Below are 12874 nucleotides of genomic sequence, written 5' to 3'. Positions count from 1 at the left end.
TCAGGCCGGTAAGGTAAGGAATCCCTGAGCAATCCAAAGATCAATGAGCTCATTCTTATCCATTATGTGGTCTTTGGGGAAGGTCGCACAGTAGGCAAAGCATTGCATCAAAGAAAGCGAAGGCAAATGCTGATAGCTCAAAAACAACGACGGTAGAATGTAATTTGTATCATTTTCCGACGAAGTAGCCCATACTTCATTATTCTCTATTGATTCCCAATCTTGTATACTTTCCTTCGACTGAAGTAAACCTCCCATAGTTGTTATTGCCAAAGGAACACCCTTACACTTCTTAACAATCCTTTGCCCTACTACCTCCTTATAAGAATGAGAAGGAATATTGACCTGTTTTTCAAATAATGTCCAACTATCCTCTTCTGATAATGCTTTCAACTCATATGGTTCACCAACCCCTGCACTCATTGCAACCTCTTTACTACGAGTGGTAACCAAAATCATACTACCTTGACAACCCTCAATTGCCTTCAATTGATTTTTCAATAAATCCCATAAGGCTTTATCTTCAGTCCAAACATCATCAAGTAAAAGCAAGAACCTTTTGCCTTTCAACTCTTTTTGAAGTTCCTGTATAATTTCTTCCATGGTAGTCGAGTCGCTATTCTTTGATGAAAGCAATTCAACCATTTCCTTCAAAATTCTTACAATATCGAAATCCATAGCCACACATACCCATAATTTATCATCAAAATGTTTTGCAACTTTCTCTATGTCTTGGTATAAAGCTCTTGCTAAAGTTGTTTTCCCAAGACCTGGTTATAATAAAACAATTAAAATATTTTTTTTTGATTCATATGAGCCACAAGGGCGGGTACAACGGGGGGCGGGGGAAATTCCAGCATATGCTAGAGGCAAGAATGAGAGTGCTACCATCAAGCCAACTCCACATCCTTATAAAACAATTAAAATATAATGTAATTACTGACCATTAAAATTGTAACGTCGTCAATAATATACTGGCATATACGTCGTCAATAATAATCGACCTTAACGCAATTAATCGCCGATTAATTATTTAATAAGTAACCGCTTTAGTATTTTTACCGACCACTTATGACTTAGTATAGTTAACACATCCTCTTGGTGATGTAGTTTTTGTTGAAATTATGAAAATAAAACTTTCAATTAGATAGACGTCAATAAATGTTGTGAAAAAGCTACCTTATAAAGCACTTTTTTTGCGAGAAATCACTTAATAAAAAAAATGTTGTAAAAAAATACTTTATAAAAGGGTAAATGTTGTAAGAGACTATCATGGGTCGAAAAGTCACCGTTGACTTTTATGTTTCGGCGTTGACCACATCACGCGCCAATCACGTGACTTTTAATTCACCCTTTCTCTCCTTTTATCTTAATTTGCACGTGACGTGGTCAACACCAAAAAATAAAAGTCAACAATGACTTTTTGACCAAGGGTTGTCTCTTACAACATTTATCCTTTTATAATATGCAGCTTCTTACAATATTTTTTTATTAGGTAGTTTCTCGTAAATAAATACTTTATAAGGTAGTTTTCACAAAATATCTCTATAAATAGTGATTTAAGTCAAAGTGTGTTGATTATATGCAACAAAGAGATTAAGATACATTATTTTTTTTTTATAAAACTATATAATTAGTTTTTTTAAGGATTGTTTTTTTTTTTTTTTTTTATCATGTATCTAATTTTTACCTATGCATCAGCATGAGTACATAATAATATTTTATTTATATTAATTACACATATTTTATGGAGAAGGTTTTGTGTGAGACCGTTTCACGTGAGTCCGGATTATAATGCACACACCCATCCCCTCCCATTCCATAGTCGTCTCCGTCGATCTCCGGCGTCTCGACCACCACCACCATCTTTACCCACGTCGTTTCATGCCCTTTTCCGTCATCAGGAAAACCCAGGAACCCGAATTCAAACCCGAACAATCCATCAATGAAAGACCCGAATTCCTACCTCTAAGGCTCAGTTCTTTGAGGGAAATAACCAAGGATATTCTCAGTGTTGTTGCGTCGCTTCTCAGTGTTTCATTCCCTTCTCTTTTGTTGCTGGGCTAAAAATTTGTTCCTTTCAAGTCTCGAGGCTTGTTGTTGGAGTACTAATTTGTCTTATGAAATTACAGTTGCTTTATATTTGCATCATGTTTGAGGGCTACTGTATGTATAATGTTATACAAGTACTTAGTTTACTGGGATGATTTTAATTTGTGTGGTGATTATGTATATTGTCATTGAAATTGGCGTGGTAATGGGTTCCATTAGCTGTTTTTTTCCTTCCTGCAAATTTGATCTAGTGCTCCGTGCTCATTTCTAGTATTGTTCTCCAGCTATTGTTTTCATCTTTTTAGTATGATCAATATTGTCTAATATCTGATACTTATATATCAATATCTGACTATTATAATCTAATTCCTAACACATTTAATCTAATAATACTTGATAAATATAATCTAAATTCTTACCATTACAATCTAAAATCTGATAATTATAATCTAATATCTGATTATTATAATCTAATTTCTGACAATTAAAACCCGAAAAAAACATTAAGTATTTTTTTTAATCAGAAATAAGATTTTGTTAGTCAAGAATAAGTTAATTTTCGTAAGGAATTAGATACTTTTAGTCATGAATAAAAATCACTTTACTCAGGAATAAGTTAACTTTCGTCAGGAATTTGATATTTTTCTTTTTCATAATCGGACTCACGTGAGTCCGTTCTACACAATACTTTTACTATTTTATGCTATACCTCATGCTCAAACGTGGATTAAAAACCAACACAAGCTCTACAGTAGTTAAACTATATATATATATATATATATATATATATATATATATATATATATATATATATATATTATAATTTAACACACTATTTAAAACATTTTGCTTTGATCTCTACCTATATAAAAAGAATTATAAATTATGATTTTTTCAATTTAGTTCTTTTATACATAGTGTGATATTTTATCTTTTATCTTTCACTGTAGATAATTCTAGAAATTAGAAGAAATTAAATATATTGTGGTTAAATTTTGTTGAGTGTGTATATGTGCATGTGTGGATTTTTTAATTTTCAAAAAATTTTAAACCTTTAATATTAAATATAGTGTATGTTAAGCTAATGATAGATAGTGAAAATTAGTATGTGTAGCACGAGACCTAACATAGTTAATTATATAATAGTTTCAACTTTCAAGATTGATTTGCAATTAAATTAACGAAAAATAGTTTTTAATTTTGTGTATGTGTTGTTGTATATGGGGGGATTTTAGTTTTGAATTAATGTAATAGTATATAGCACTTTAAGCACAATATAAATAAATAAATAAATAAATTCAAACCACATGTATATTTAAATTTACCTCCAAGCCCAACAATAGCAACGTTGAAGATGTGTTCCTTATCATTGTTTTGATTACACATCATTTCTAGCAACTTTTTCTTATCTTCTTCCCTCCCAACAAAATCAAAAGCACCTGCAGTTCTTCGAATATGCTCCAAGTTTATCCTCTCGGCATCATCAACGGTATGAGAGGAATTGGTAAGTTTCTCTGCTAATATCTTCATTGTTTTGAGACCAATTCTTTTAGCCTCCTTGTCTAACTCATCAAACTTGGTAAGGATCTCAGGTACCTTGTGAGTCATTCGAAAGCGGAAGACTATGGGGTTTTTTGAGATAGTGAAGAAAGGGCACATCTTATTTTTACGTAAGATGTTCTTACCCAATTCAAGTTCCCTACGTAGCATTTCATAGGCGTAGTCATCCATAACATTATCAGCAAAATAAGCCACATTCGTGACTTGTTGGAGCCAATATTTCACAATGGGGTTATCCACATCATGCTTTTCTTTTCCAACAACCTCTAAAAGGTATTGGTAGTACAAGAATTTTTTCTTGAGATTTTCAAGGTGATCTTTGAAACCCCAAGCAAGGCTTATCTCTTCCCACGCTTGAGCAGCTACAAACTGAGTCGTTGCCTTTACGACATCTAATGCTAAGTGCGCCATCTTATGTGTTTTTATAAGACAAAAGCTTAAAGAGATTTTGAAGTCGAGGCTAAGGTTGTTTGTGGTAGTCGGATCAAAGAGAGAAAGGTGTTATATAATATGTTTTTTTTTTTTTTTTTTTTTTTTTTTTTTTTTTTTTTTTTTTTTTTTTTTGTGTCGTGGTTGTTATTTTATTGATCTTGCGACCTTTAAATAATGTGTAGCATTTTATTCCTTACTAAGTTTAGAGTAAAACTAATTAGATGTTTACTTGTTATCACACACAAACCTTTCAATATGTGTTAATAAAGTTATTCCTTACTTCTTAACCTTGATTCATACTTTTATCTTACCTATCTTGCATTGACTTTGGGTTAAATACTTGATTCTAGCCTTCACTTGAGTGAATATATAGAATCATACTTTTAGTTTCCCAATTAATGAATATAATAGGTTAACTTCATGTGTTGTGCAATTAAAAATTTACAATATATTGATTTATTCGAAAATTTCTAATTATAATTTCATTCATTTGTAATAAATAAATGTGAGGAAAATTATTGATAAGTTAAACGACCAGGTAACGCCCACATTTAACATGAATGGACAAACATATGCTTACATGTATTCCATGTTTTTCCCCCTAGCCTCTAACTCGATTTAACATTCTCTCCTTCCAACAAGAGTTGGCTCAAGTGATAATCAACTTGATGTCGCTTAAGAGAGGTCTCGGGTTCGAGCCTCACTCACCGTATGTAGAAACTCTTTTTAGGAGACTCACCCACCATAAGCCATGTGTGTTACTCGGGGTCGGATTTGGATGTAGTTGGAGCTAAGCTCCAATAAACCGGGTGGACATCCTAAAAAAAACATTTACAAGAATTTTTTTTTGTTTTTTGTGAAAAGAAAGTAAGTAATTGATTTTACAATAGGGCCATTTGGTAGGGATGATCGTGGATTGCATGTTCAATCCTCGACGAAAATTGAGAAAGGGTTTGAACCTACCCACTTAGACTTGAGTTTCGAATCCGGATTAGCCTGAAGATGAATTGGGTGAGAACACCATTTTTTTTTTTTTTTTTGGAAAAATTGCACTACAAGAAAATGTCTTTTCGTAGTGATTATTTTAATATTGCATATTAATTGTAATTGCTAAACAAAGATAAAAAGTAAAAAAAATATCCCAACGAATGATTATTCGATACAATATCCGCCATTACCATAGCATTTAGTAGTGTTTTTTGCTTTCGCTGGGGTTGATTTCATTAATGGATACAGATTACTACATACAATCATGGTGATTACTATGTTGAACTTATTTACTACTAAAGAAAAAAAATCCCTACATATGCTCTACAAAAAAAAATCCTACATATGCTCTAAAAAAAAAACTATATATGCTCTACAAATGTTCTTTTCAGAGCTCAAGCTCATTCTTTGGCAAGGATGGCGCATCGGCGTGATTTACTTTGTTTCCGTTTTTTGTATGTTTGTTGTTTTTTTTGTAAGTTCTTTTGTAAAAAAAAATTGTTCTTTTCGGTACGTTGGTTTTTTTTTTATGTTTTTTTGCTTTAAGTACAAAAATACCCTTTCTACCTCTATACTAACCCTTTTTGCGGTATTTGTGAATTTGACATATTAAGTATTCTATCTAACACTTATTTATATAAGGAAAATTTGTCTTGAAAGGATATATATATATATATATATATATATATATATATATATATATATATATATATATATATATATTCACTATTTTGTCTAGAAAGACCTTATATGTTTAAAGTGGTCTAAAAGCAAATGGGACTATCAATTTGGGACTAAAAATAGGCAATAAGGGACTATCAATTGTGGACGGAGGGAGTACATTTTTATTCCTCATCCCACGGTCATATTTATACTTATTTGAGTTCTGCATAGCTATTTTTATTACTAATATACGTTTTCAAGTGTTTTTGTAGAGTTGGCATTATTTTGTAAGAATATGTTAAATTATGATGATTCCCGAGCTTATTAAACCACTACGAAGATAATAGAGTTTGTTTGTATTTTATGACCGTAATATTTGAAGCCCAAGGTCGAATTAAACTAATTAAATTTGGTTCGATGATTAAGGGTTCAGTTTGTTTGGAGTACTCATTGGCATAATACAGCATACAAAACAACAATAATTGGCATCATCGTGATAATATTTAAGGTACATGCCTACTGTGGATACGCATAAGAGGCTTCAGGTCATAAAATCACATATTAAAGAATTAAACACATTCTTGGAAGAGAATTATTTAGGCTAACTTGATCCTTTAATTTCTAGCAAAATCATTGTCACTCCTTCCTGTAAAATTGTCCACTTCAGTTACTTAAGCTCCTTTTGTTAGATGTACGAGGATTAATTGATGCACGTGAATGAATTACATAAACAAAAAATCCGAGAAAGTATAATGATTGAATGACAAGGCTAGTCCACAGTGAGCAGCCATAAAATAAGTACCACCACCAAGAGTAACATAATGGCCAACTAAACATCAATTAGCCAATAAGGTTGTCTTTCGTTATTGCATTCGAAGTTAGTTACATGACCATAAGAACTTAAATTGCAAGCAACTACTACCATAAACCACCACTTCTCAGCCCCCGTTTAAACCTAAAATCACAAAAGAAGACCCCATTTGCAACTCTTACACAAAAGTATTCATACATCGAGGAGGATGATTTAGATGGATAGCTCATGGTGTTAAAAATTTGTGGTTAACCAAATAAGAGGGATGCTATGTATCGAGTATTTATGCAAATAAAAAAAAGGTGAAAATCAAAACTAACGGCCAGTTTCCTTAAATTTCAAACTAGACGTTGTACTTCCAAAAATAAGGGTATATATATTGTGTAATTATTTAACAAAGTTAGGGCATTTGGTGAAATAAATTTATTGCTAACAGAACTTTAACGTCATGGGTATTTTAAGGTCACGTTGTGAATATTAACAAACGTCAGGAGTATTTGGTGAATTTTGAAGTACTTGATGGTATTTGGTGAATTTTTGAAAAGTTTAAGGGCATTTGGTGAAAAAGCCGTAGATATAACTTATCTCATATAAGTATATAACTATGTAGATAATTAAGATACTTAAACTTAGCTTTTTATACTAAATACTTATAAGTCCAAACAACGCATGAATATAATTATTGAAACAAATTATTTAATATTAAATTAACAAATTACATGAAAATACATGTATTTTATATTTAACATAGTTAACTCATGTTAATCATTTTTTTACTCAATTTTACAAGTAATTTTTATAAATTGTTGATTTCTTTTCTTTATTTTATTTTGTTTTGGAAAATTTGTTAATTACTACCTCAAAAAAGGGGTCTTTGTGAATTACTACCCGCAAAAAAAAAAAGTTGTTAATTACTACCTTAAAACTGATTAATTTTAGCAACTACTACCTTTTTTACTAATCAGCATACTTAAGCTCTTAATGATATTATTATTCATCTAATTACTAATTAGTAGCTATTAAACCTTAATTAATTAGGTAAACCCTAGCACCACCTTCCCACCACCATTGCACCACCTCCGGCGGCCCCCCTTTGGCCCTTTAACACATCCGATAGCTCCTCCACCATGAAACCCACTCCCCGCACTCAATCCCCCACCACGAAACCCACCCTCCCTTTCCCCCACCACAAGATCCATCCTATTCTTGTTCCCCCCACCACGATTACCACCTCGATTCTGCTTCCCCAACACACAATTCCCACCCCCTTTTACGATACCCCCATCCCTTACCCGCGGCGGCCCTAACCCCCTACCCCTCGCCGGAAATCCTTGCTCAACCATCCTTAATCTTCCTATATCCCCTTCCCCCCTAATCACCACCCTAGGGTTTCAATTTTAGAGCTTTGGGGTTTTAATTTTGGAACATTAGGGTGGTGATTAAAGGGGGGAAGGGGGTGGAGGAGGCTTAGGGAGGGCTTAATAGAGTTCTCTAGCAAGGGGGAGGGGGCTAGGGTGGCTAGTGGGTGGGGAGGAGAGATTTTTTCGAGGGTTGGAGGGATTGTTGGGGGGTTTAGAGGTGGTGCAATGGGTGGTTTAGAGGTGGGGTGGATGCCGGGGCGAGGGTAGGATGCCGGAGATGGTGGGGATAGAGTAAGGGGGCTGCCGGGGTGGTTTAGTGGTGGTTTAGAGGTGATGTAATCCCCCACATTTTAATTTTAATTATAATTTAATTATATGTTATTCTTGTAATTATATTTATGGTAATTTTATTAAATAATTTTATGGAAGGATTTAAAATAAAGTAGTGTTTTTTTTAATTGATTTACAAATAATCCTAGTCTATTTAGGAATACCACTCCTAATTTAATTAGGAAATTAAAGCCCAAAATAAAAACCCTTATACCCCTCCTCCCTCAATTCTCACGTACAAAAAAAAAACTTTCACTCTCTTTTCCTCCTACTGTTTCACGAAGAGAAGAAGAAGAAAAAAAAAACCTGCTGCTACAGTGCTGCTGCCAGCAGCATCACCGTCCCTGCCGCCGTCCACCGCCCAGCCGAGCCACCACTGCAGTTTGGCTCTTCCTCCTTTCTCCTTCCCCTTACTTCTCCTTCTCTTATTCTTGTTATTTTTAATTAAAGTTTTAATCTTTATTGAAATTTTGTTTATGAATTATTATTATTATGGTTTGATATTATACTTGGGTTATAAAAGTTTATAAATTTATGAGTTTCATCATGTTTAATTTATTTAATAAATTTTCAGATTTGGTTTAATTAAAAATTTAGGGTTTAAATGTTGATTTTTCATGGTTTTAGGGTTTAAAACGTAGTAATTAAGTTATCTAATTATATTATATGTAAATTATGTTTAAGTTCAATTATTTTGATTATTAATAAATTTTCAGATTTTGTATCTTCTATTTTGAAGCCTCTAATTGCGTTGAATTGATGTATTTTTGGGTTTTTAACACACTAAATTGCTATATGATGGCTTTTTCAAATAATTATGCTTATGGGATTATTTTATATGCTTAAACCAAATTTTCAGATTTATTTTACCACTTTAAAGTTGCTGTAATTTATTATTAAACACTATATTTTCATGATTTTAACACCTAAACTTGTAGTTGGGATGTTGTACTATTAGTTTTGGCTAATTGGATTAATTTAAGGACTTTATTTTAATGGTTTGAGAGGTTTTTAAATACTTTAGTATTGCTGTAATTTTAATTGCTTTGGTATTGATTTATTCTTTATTATTTAGTTTAGGAGAGGACTTTGTAGAAGGTGATTTCTAGTCTTTAAAGTGGCCAATCGAATTGTTTACTCAAGGTACGTACACGTTACAAAACCTTGCTTTTAGGTGCATGTTTAAGGATGGATCGAGAACTTAGTATCATGTCTAGGGATGACTGGGTGAAATTGTTTTGTTATACATTGTGAATTTCATTTGATGTGCACTATTTCTTATTGCAATTATTGGTTATGTACTAATTATGCAAGGTGTGCTTAGAGGCAAAGGTATGTGATTGGTGAAACGATTTAATTATTACTCATTCCTGATTTAATGGAATAGGATGAGTAAAAGAATGGTTCATGTCTTATAAGACAAGGTTAAGAGTTTGGGGTGCCTTATGCACTCAAGGTGTTTATACACCGAGGTAGTAAAGGAATAAATAATAAATGTTGCTTGCCACTAATAAATCAAGAATTGAAATTGAAAAGTTGTTTTACTTGATTGAATTGATATTGGATTGATTGAATTGTTATGCATGTGAGTCATCACCAAGTCTAAACCTGTAAATCACGTAAAGTGCAAGATGGATGAGCAATGAAACTCTGGATTGGTGCACTTCTAGAGTAATGACAATCAGGGGTTGGGGTACATGGGGTATTAGCCGTGTACTTTTCTCGAGGTCGTCTGATCTACGAGTCTCTTATTTCAAATATTTTTCAAAACTAGGAGTTAGGTGAGATCTCATACTAACTACGGTCACGGAGTCGCGCCAGTGGTCGTTTGATGTTTATTGATGTTTCCGAAAGGAGGCATGGGGTTTTTCTTTATTGATGTTCCAAATGGGACATGGGTTGGACAATCTTGTCTATTGCTAAATCCAATGAATAAATTGAAATGAGTTAGCTACTATTAGCTAGTGGAGTCTTAATAAATTAAATAATCGAGTCGTGTGTTGAGTTTGTGATTTAATGATGCGTATGATTGATTATTAGTAGCATGTTAAGTACTTCCTTATTTTACTATGCAGCTTGTATGTACTCAGCTTTGCTGATTGCGTGCTTTTGTGTGTGTGTTCTTCTTTGGTCATGGCCTTCGCCTTTCAATGACCCTATGACGATCCAATTTTTACACTTGTAATAATATTGGGGAGCAGAATAACCGCAGGTTCTCTCACATGCAGCATTCATCAGGGTTGTGGGATCTTGAGTAGAGAGTTGGTTGCTTATTTTTCGTGTTTCTTGCAAGTTTGATTTTATTTTAACTCGATTTTATTTGACACTATTTCTCTGGGTTTAAGTTTGTTTTTAACACTGAATTTTAATTACTTACTATTACTTTTGGGTTTTGAATAAGGGCCTTAAAGGTTCCAACTTGTAATACTTATTTTGATTTAAATGCTTTGCTTTGAGGTTTATTTAAAACTGTTTTGGTTTTTCCGCTGCTAATTTCTGAGATAGCCTTAACGTTTGAACACGTGGCGGTAGCACACCAGTAATTCTCTTGGATTTGTTCAGGTCATTTACAGGTTTCTCACAGGTTTTTAAGAGAGAATTATTGGGGTGTTACATGTGATGTTAGGGTTTATTTAATTAATCATGCCTTAAAAGTAACTAATTATAAATTAGCCGGATAATGATATCATTAGTAGATTAAATCACCTAATTAGGGGCTGATTAGGGAAAAGGGTAGCAATCTATACAATTCATCAGTTTTAGAGTAGTAATTAACAACTTTTTTTTTGCGGGTTGTAATTCACAAAGACCCCTTTTTTGAGGTAGTAATTAACAAATTTTCCTTTTGTTTTAGCTCTAAAACTAAAGCAAAATCACTTGAAATATCACCTTGGTAAGCCAAAAATGAAGCGAGAAAGAGGCAAGGGTAATCAAACGAAAGTGGCAGCTTGCTTTTACTGCAATCCCCTCCGTAGATTTAATCCTAACATTGGCAGCTTGCTTTACAGTTTTCATTGTTTTAGGCTTCTAAAGTAAAGAGAAAACATTTGAAATTTCATCATGGAAAGCCAACCAAAAAAGGAGAATGAGAAAGAAAGGGCAAGCCAATAATGGTTGCGGCATGTTTCTTTTGCAACCCCATCGGAGGTTTACATCAAGCTACTGGTACGAGATCCCGATTAAGATAGATAGACACTATTTCAAAAAACATCTAAATAAATATAAAATGGCGGCAAAAAGTGGCAATCACTACCTTGAGTGTACAAATGCTTTAAAAAGTTCGATGAATTGCAGAAATGAATAGATCACTCGTAAAATTACGACTTCGAATGCTAGGTGAGATATGTAGTGGAGTAGTTTAGTTTACTTCTAATAGTTTCTCTGTTCTTGGTATTTAATAGTTTTAATAGTTTAGTTTTATTAGTTTATTTTAAGGGTGCATGGTTTTAATAGTTTTTGTTCTTCTGTTCTCGGTTTTTAATCTACTATTTTTTATTTTTTTTGCTAGTAATTGGGACCTCAATATTTTAAGTTAGTTTCCATCAGATGTGTAATATGTTAATTTTCGTTTGAAATTAAGAAAATATGTTTAGTATATGCTTATGATTTAAACTCGATTATGTCTTGGTCCTTATTCACTATGTTAAATAACGAATTACATATACATTTGCATTCTTTCATTAAGCTTAAAGAACTTGGGCTAATATTGTAAATGCAGAACCACTGCTGGATTGTAGAATACCAATTGCAAGATAAATTGTGTATCAATTTTTCAATGTAAATACAAGATTAAATCTGAGGTCCGAACAACGCATGAATATAATTGATGAAACAATTGTTGAAACAAATTAGTTAATATTTAATTTAACTAATTACGTGAAAATACATGTATTTTAGATTTTACGGTTAATTCATGTTAATCATTTTTTACTCCATTTTACAAGTATTTTTTATAAGTTGTTGATTTCCTTTCTTTATTTTATTTTTATATTAAATAAAAAAAGGAAATCAACATTTGGAAAACAATTTTTACTCAATTATATGGAAAACCGTTTCAGTGCATAAAAAATAATAATCTTTCCCTCTGCTCTGTTTTCAACTTCAACAAAAATGAAGTTTCATTCCAATACGTTTTCTCAAGTTCATTCAATCTTTATCTGTCATGTTGTTTTTAATATTTTCCTCTGTTTTTTAATTTGGTTAATGTTTCTATTTTTTTTTTTTACTTTTTCCCATGTTAATTATTTTTTTACTTAACTTTACAAATAATTTCTTAAAGAGGTTGATCATTTTTCTTTGTTTTAGGTTTTCAAAATGAAGAAAATCATCTGAAATTTCACCATGGCAAACCAACAAAAAAGGAGAAAGAGAAGGAGGAATATGCCAACAAAGGTTGTTGTTTGCTTCTATTGCAACCCTCATCGAATATTTATGTTAAAACACTAGTATAATATGAACAAGTCAATTGACCTCATTTGTTTTTAACTAATTTTTTAGTAAAAATATCTATAAAATAAAGTAATAATAATTTTTTTTAGCATTAAATTATTTATTATGAGAATACTAATATGTAAATTTTAAGTAATTTATCGATACTTATAATTATATGAGTTACTTATGTAAAAAAATAAACAAAAAAACTATGTACAATATAATATTTATGTTGTTACAAGTAATC

At 32.1% G+C, this 12874-nt stretch overlaps 1 protein-coding gene across 1 annotated transcript; it reads right to left on the bottom strand.

Moving 5' to 3' along the window:
- Positions 1 to 4023, bottom strand: LOC145613726 (putative disease resistance protein RGA3). The gene is made up of 2 exons (XM_081668794.1): positions 3378 to 4023; positions 1 to 770 (listed from the first exon to the last, which is right to left on the bottom strand). Exons 1-2 carry the CDS (start codon positions 4021 to 4023, stop codon positions 1 to 3), a joined length of 1416 nt encoding a protein of 471 aa, XP_081524920.1.
- Positions 4024 to 12874: the final 8851 nt, after the last annotated feature.

Source organism: Chenopodium album, chromosome 25 (genome assembly GCF_948465745.1).
Source record: "Chenopodium album chromosome 25, dcCheAlbu1.1, whole genome shotgun sequence".
NCBI lineage: Eukaryota > Viridiplantae > Streptophyta > Magnoliopsida > Caryophyllales > Amaranthaceae > Chenopodium > Chenopodium album.
The sequence above is the reverse complement of the archived record's forward strand: the minus strand, read 5'-3'. Positions and strand labels throughout refer to the sequence as shown.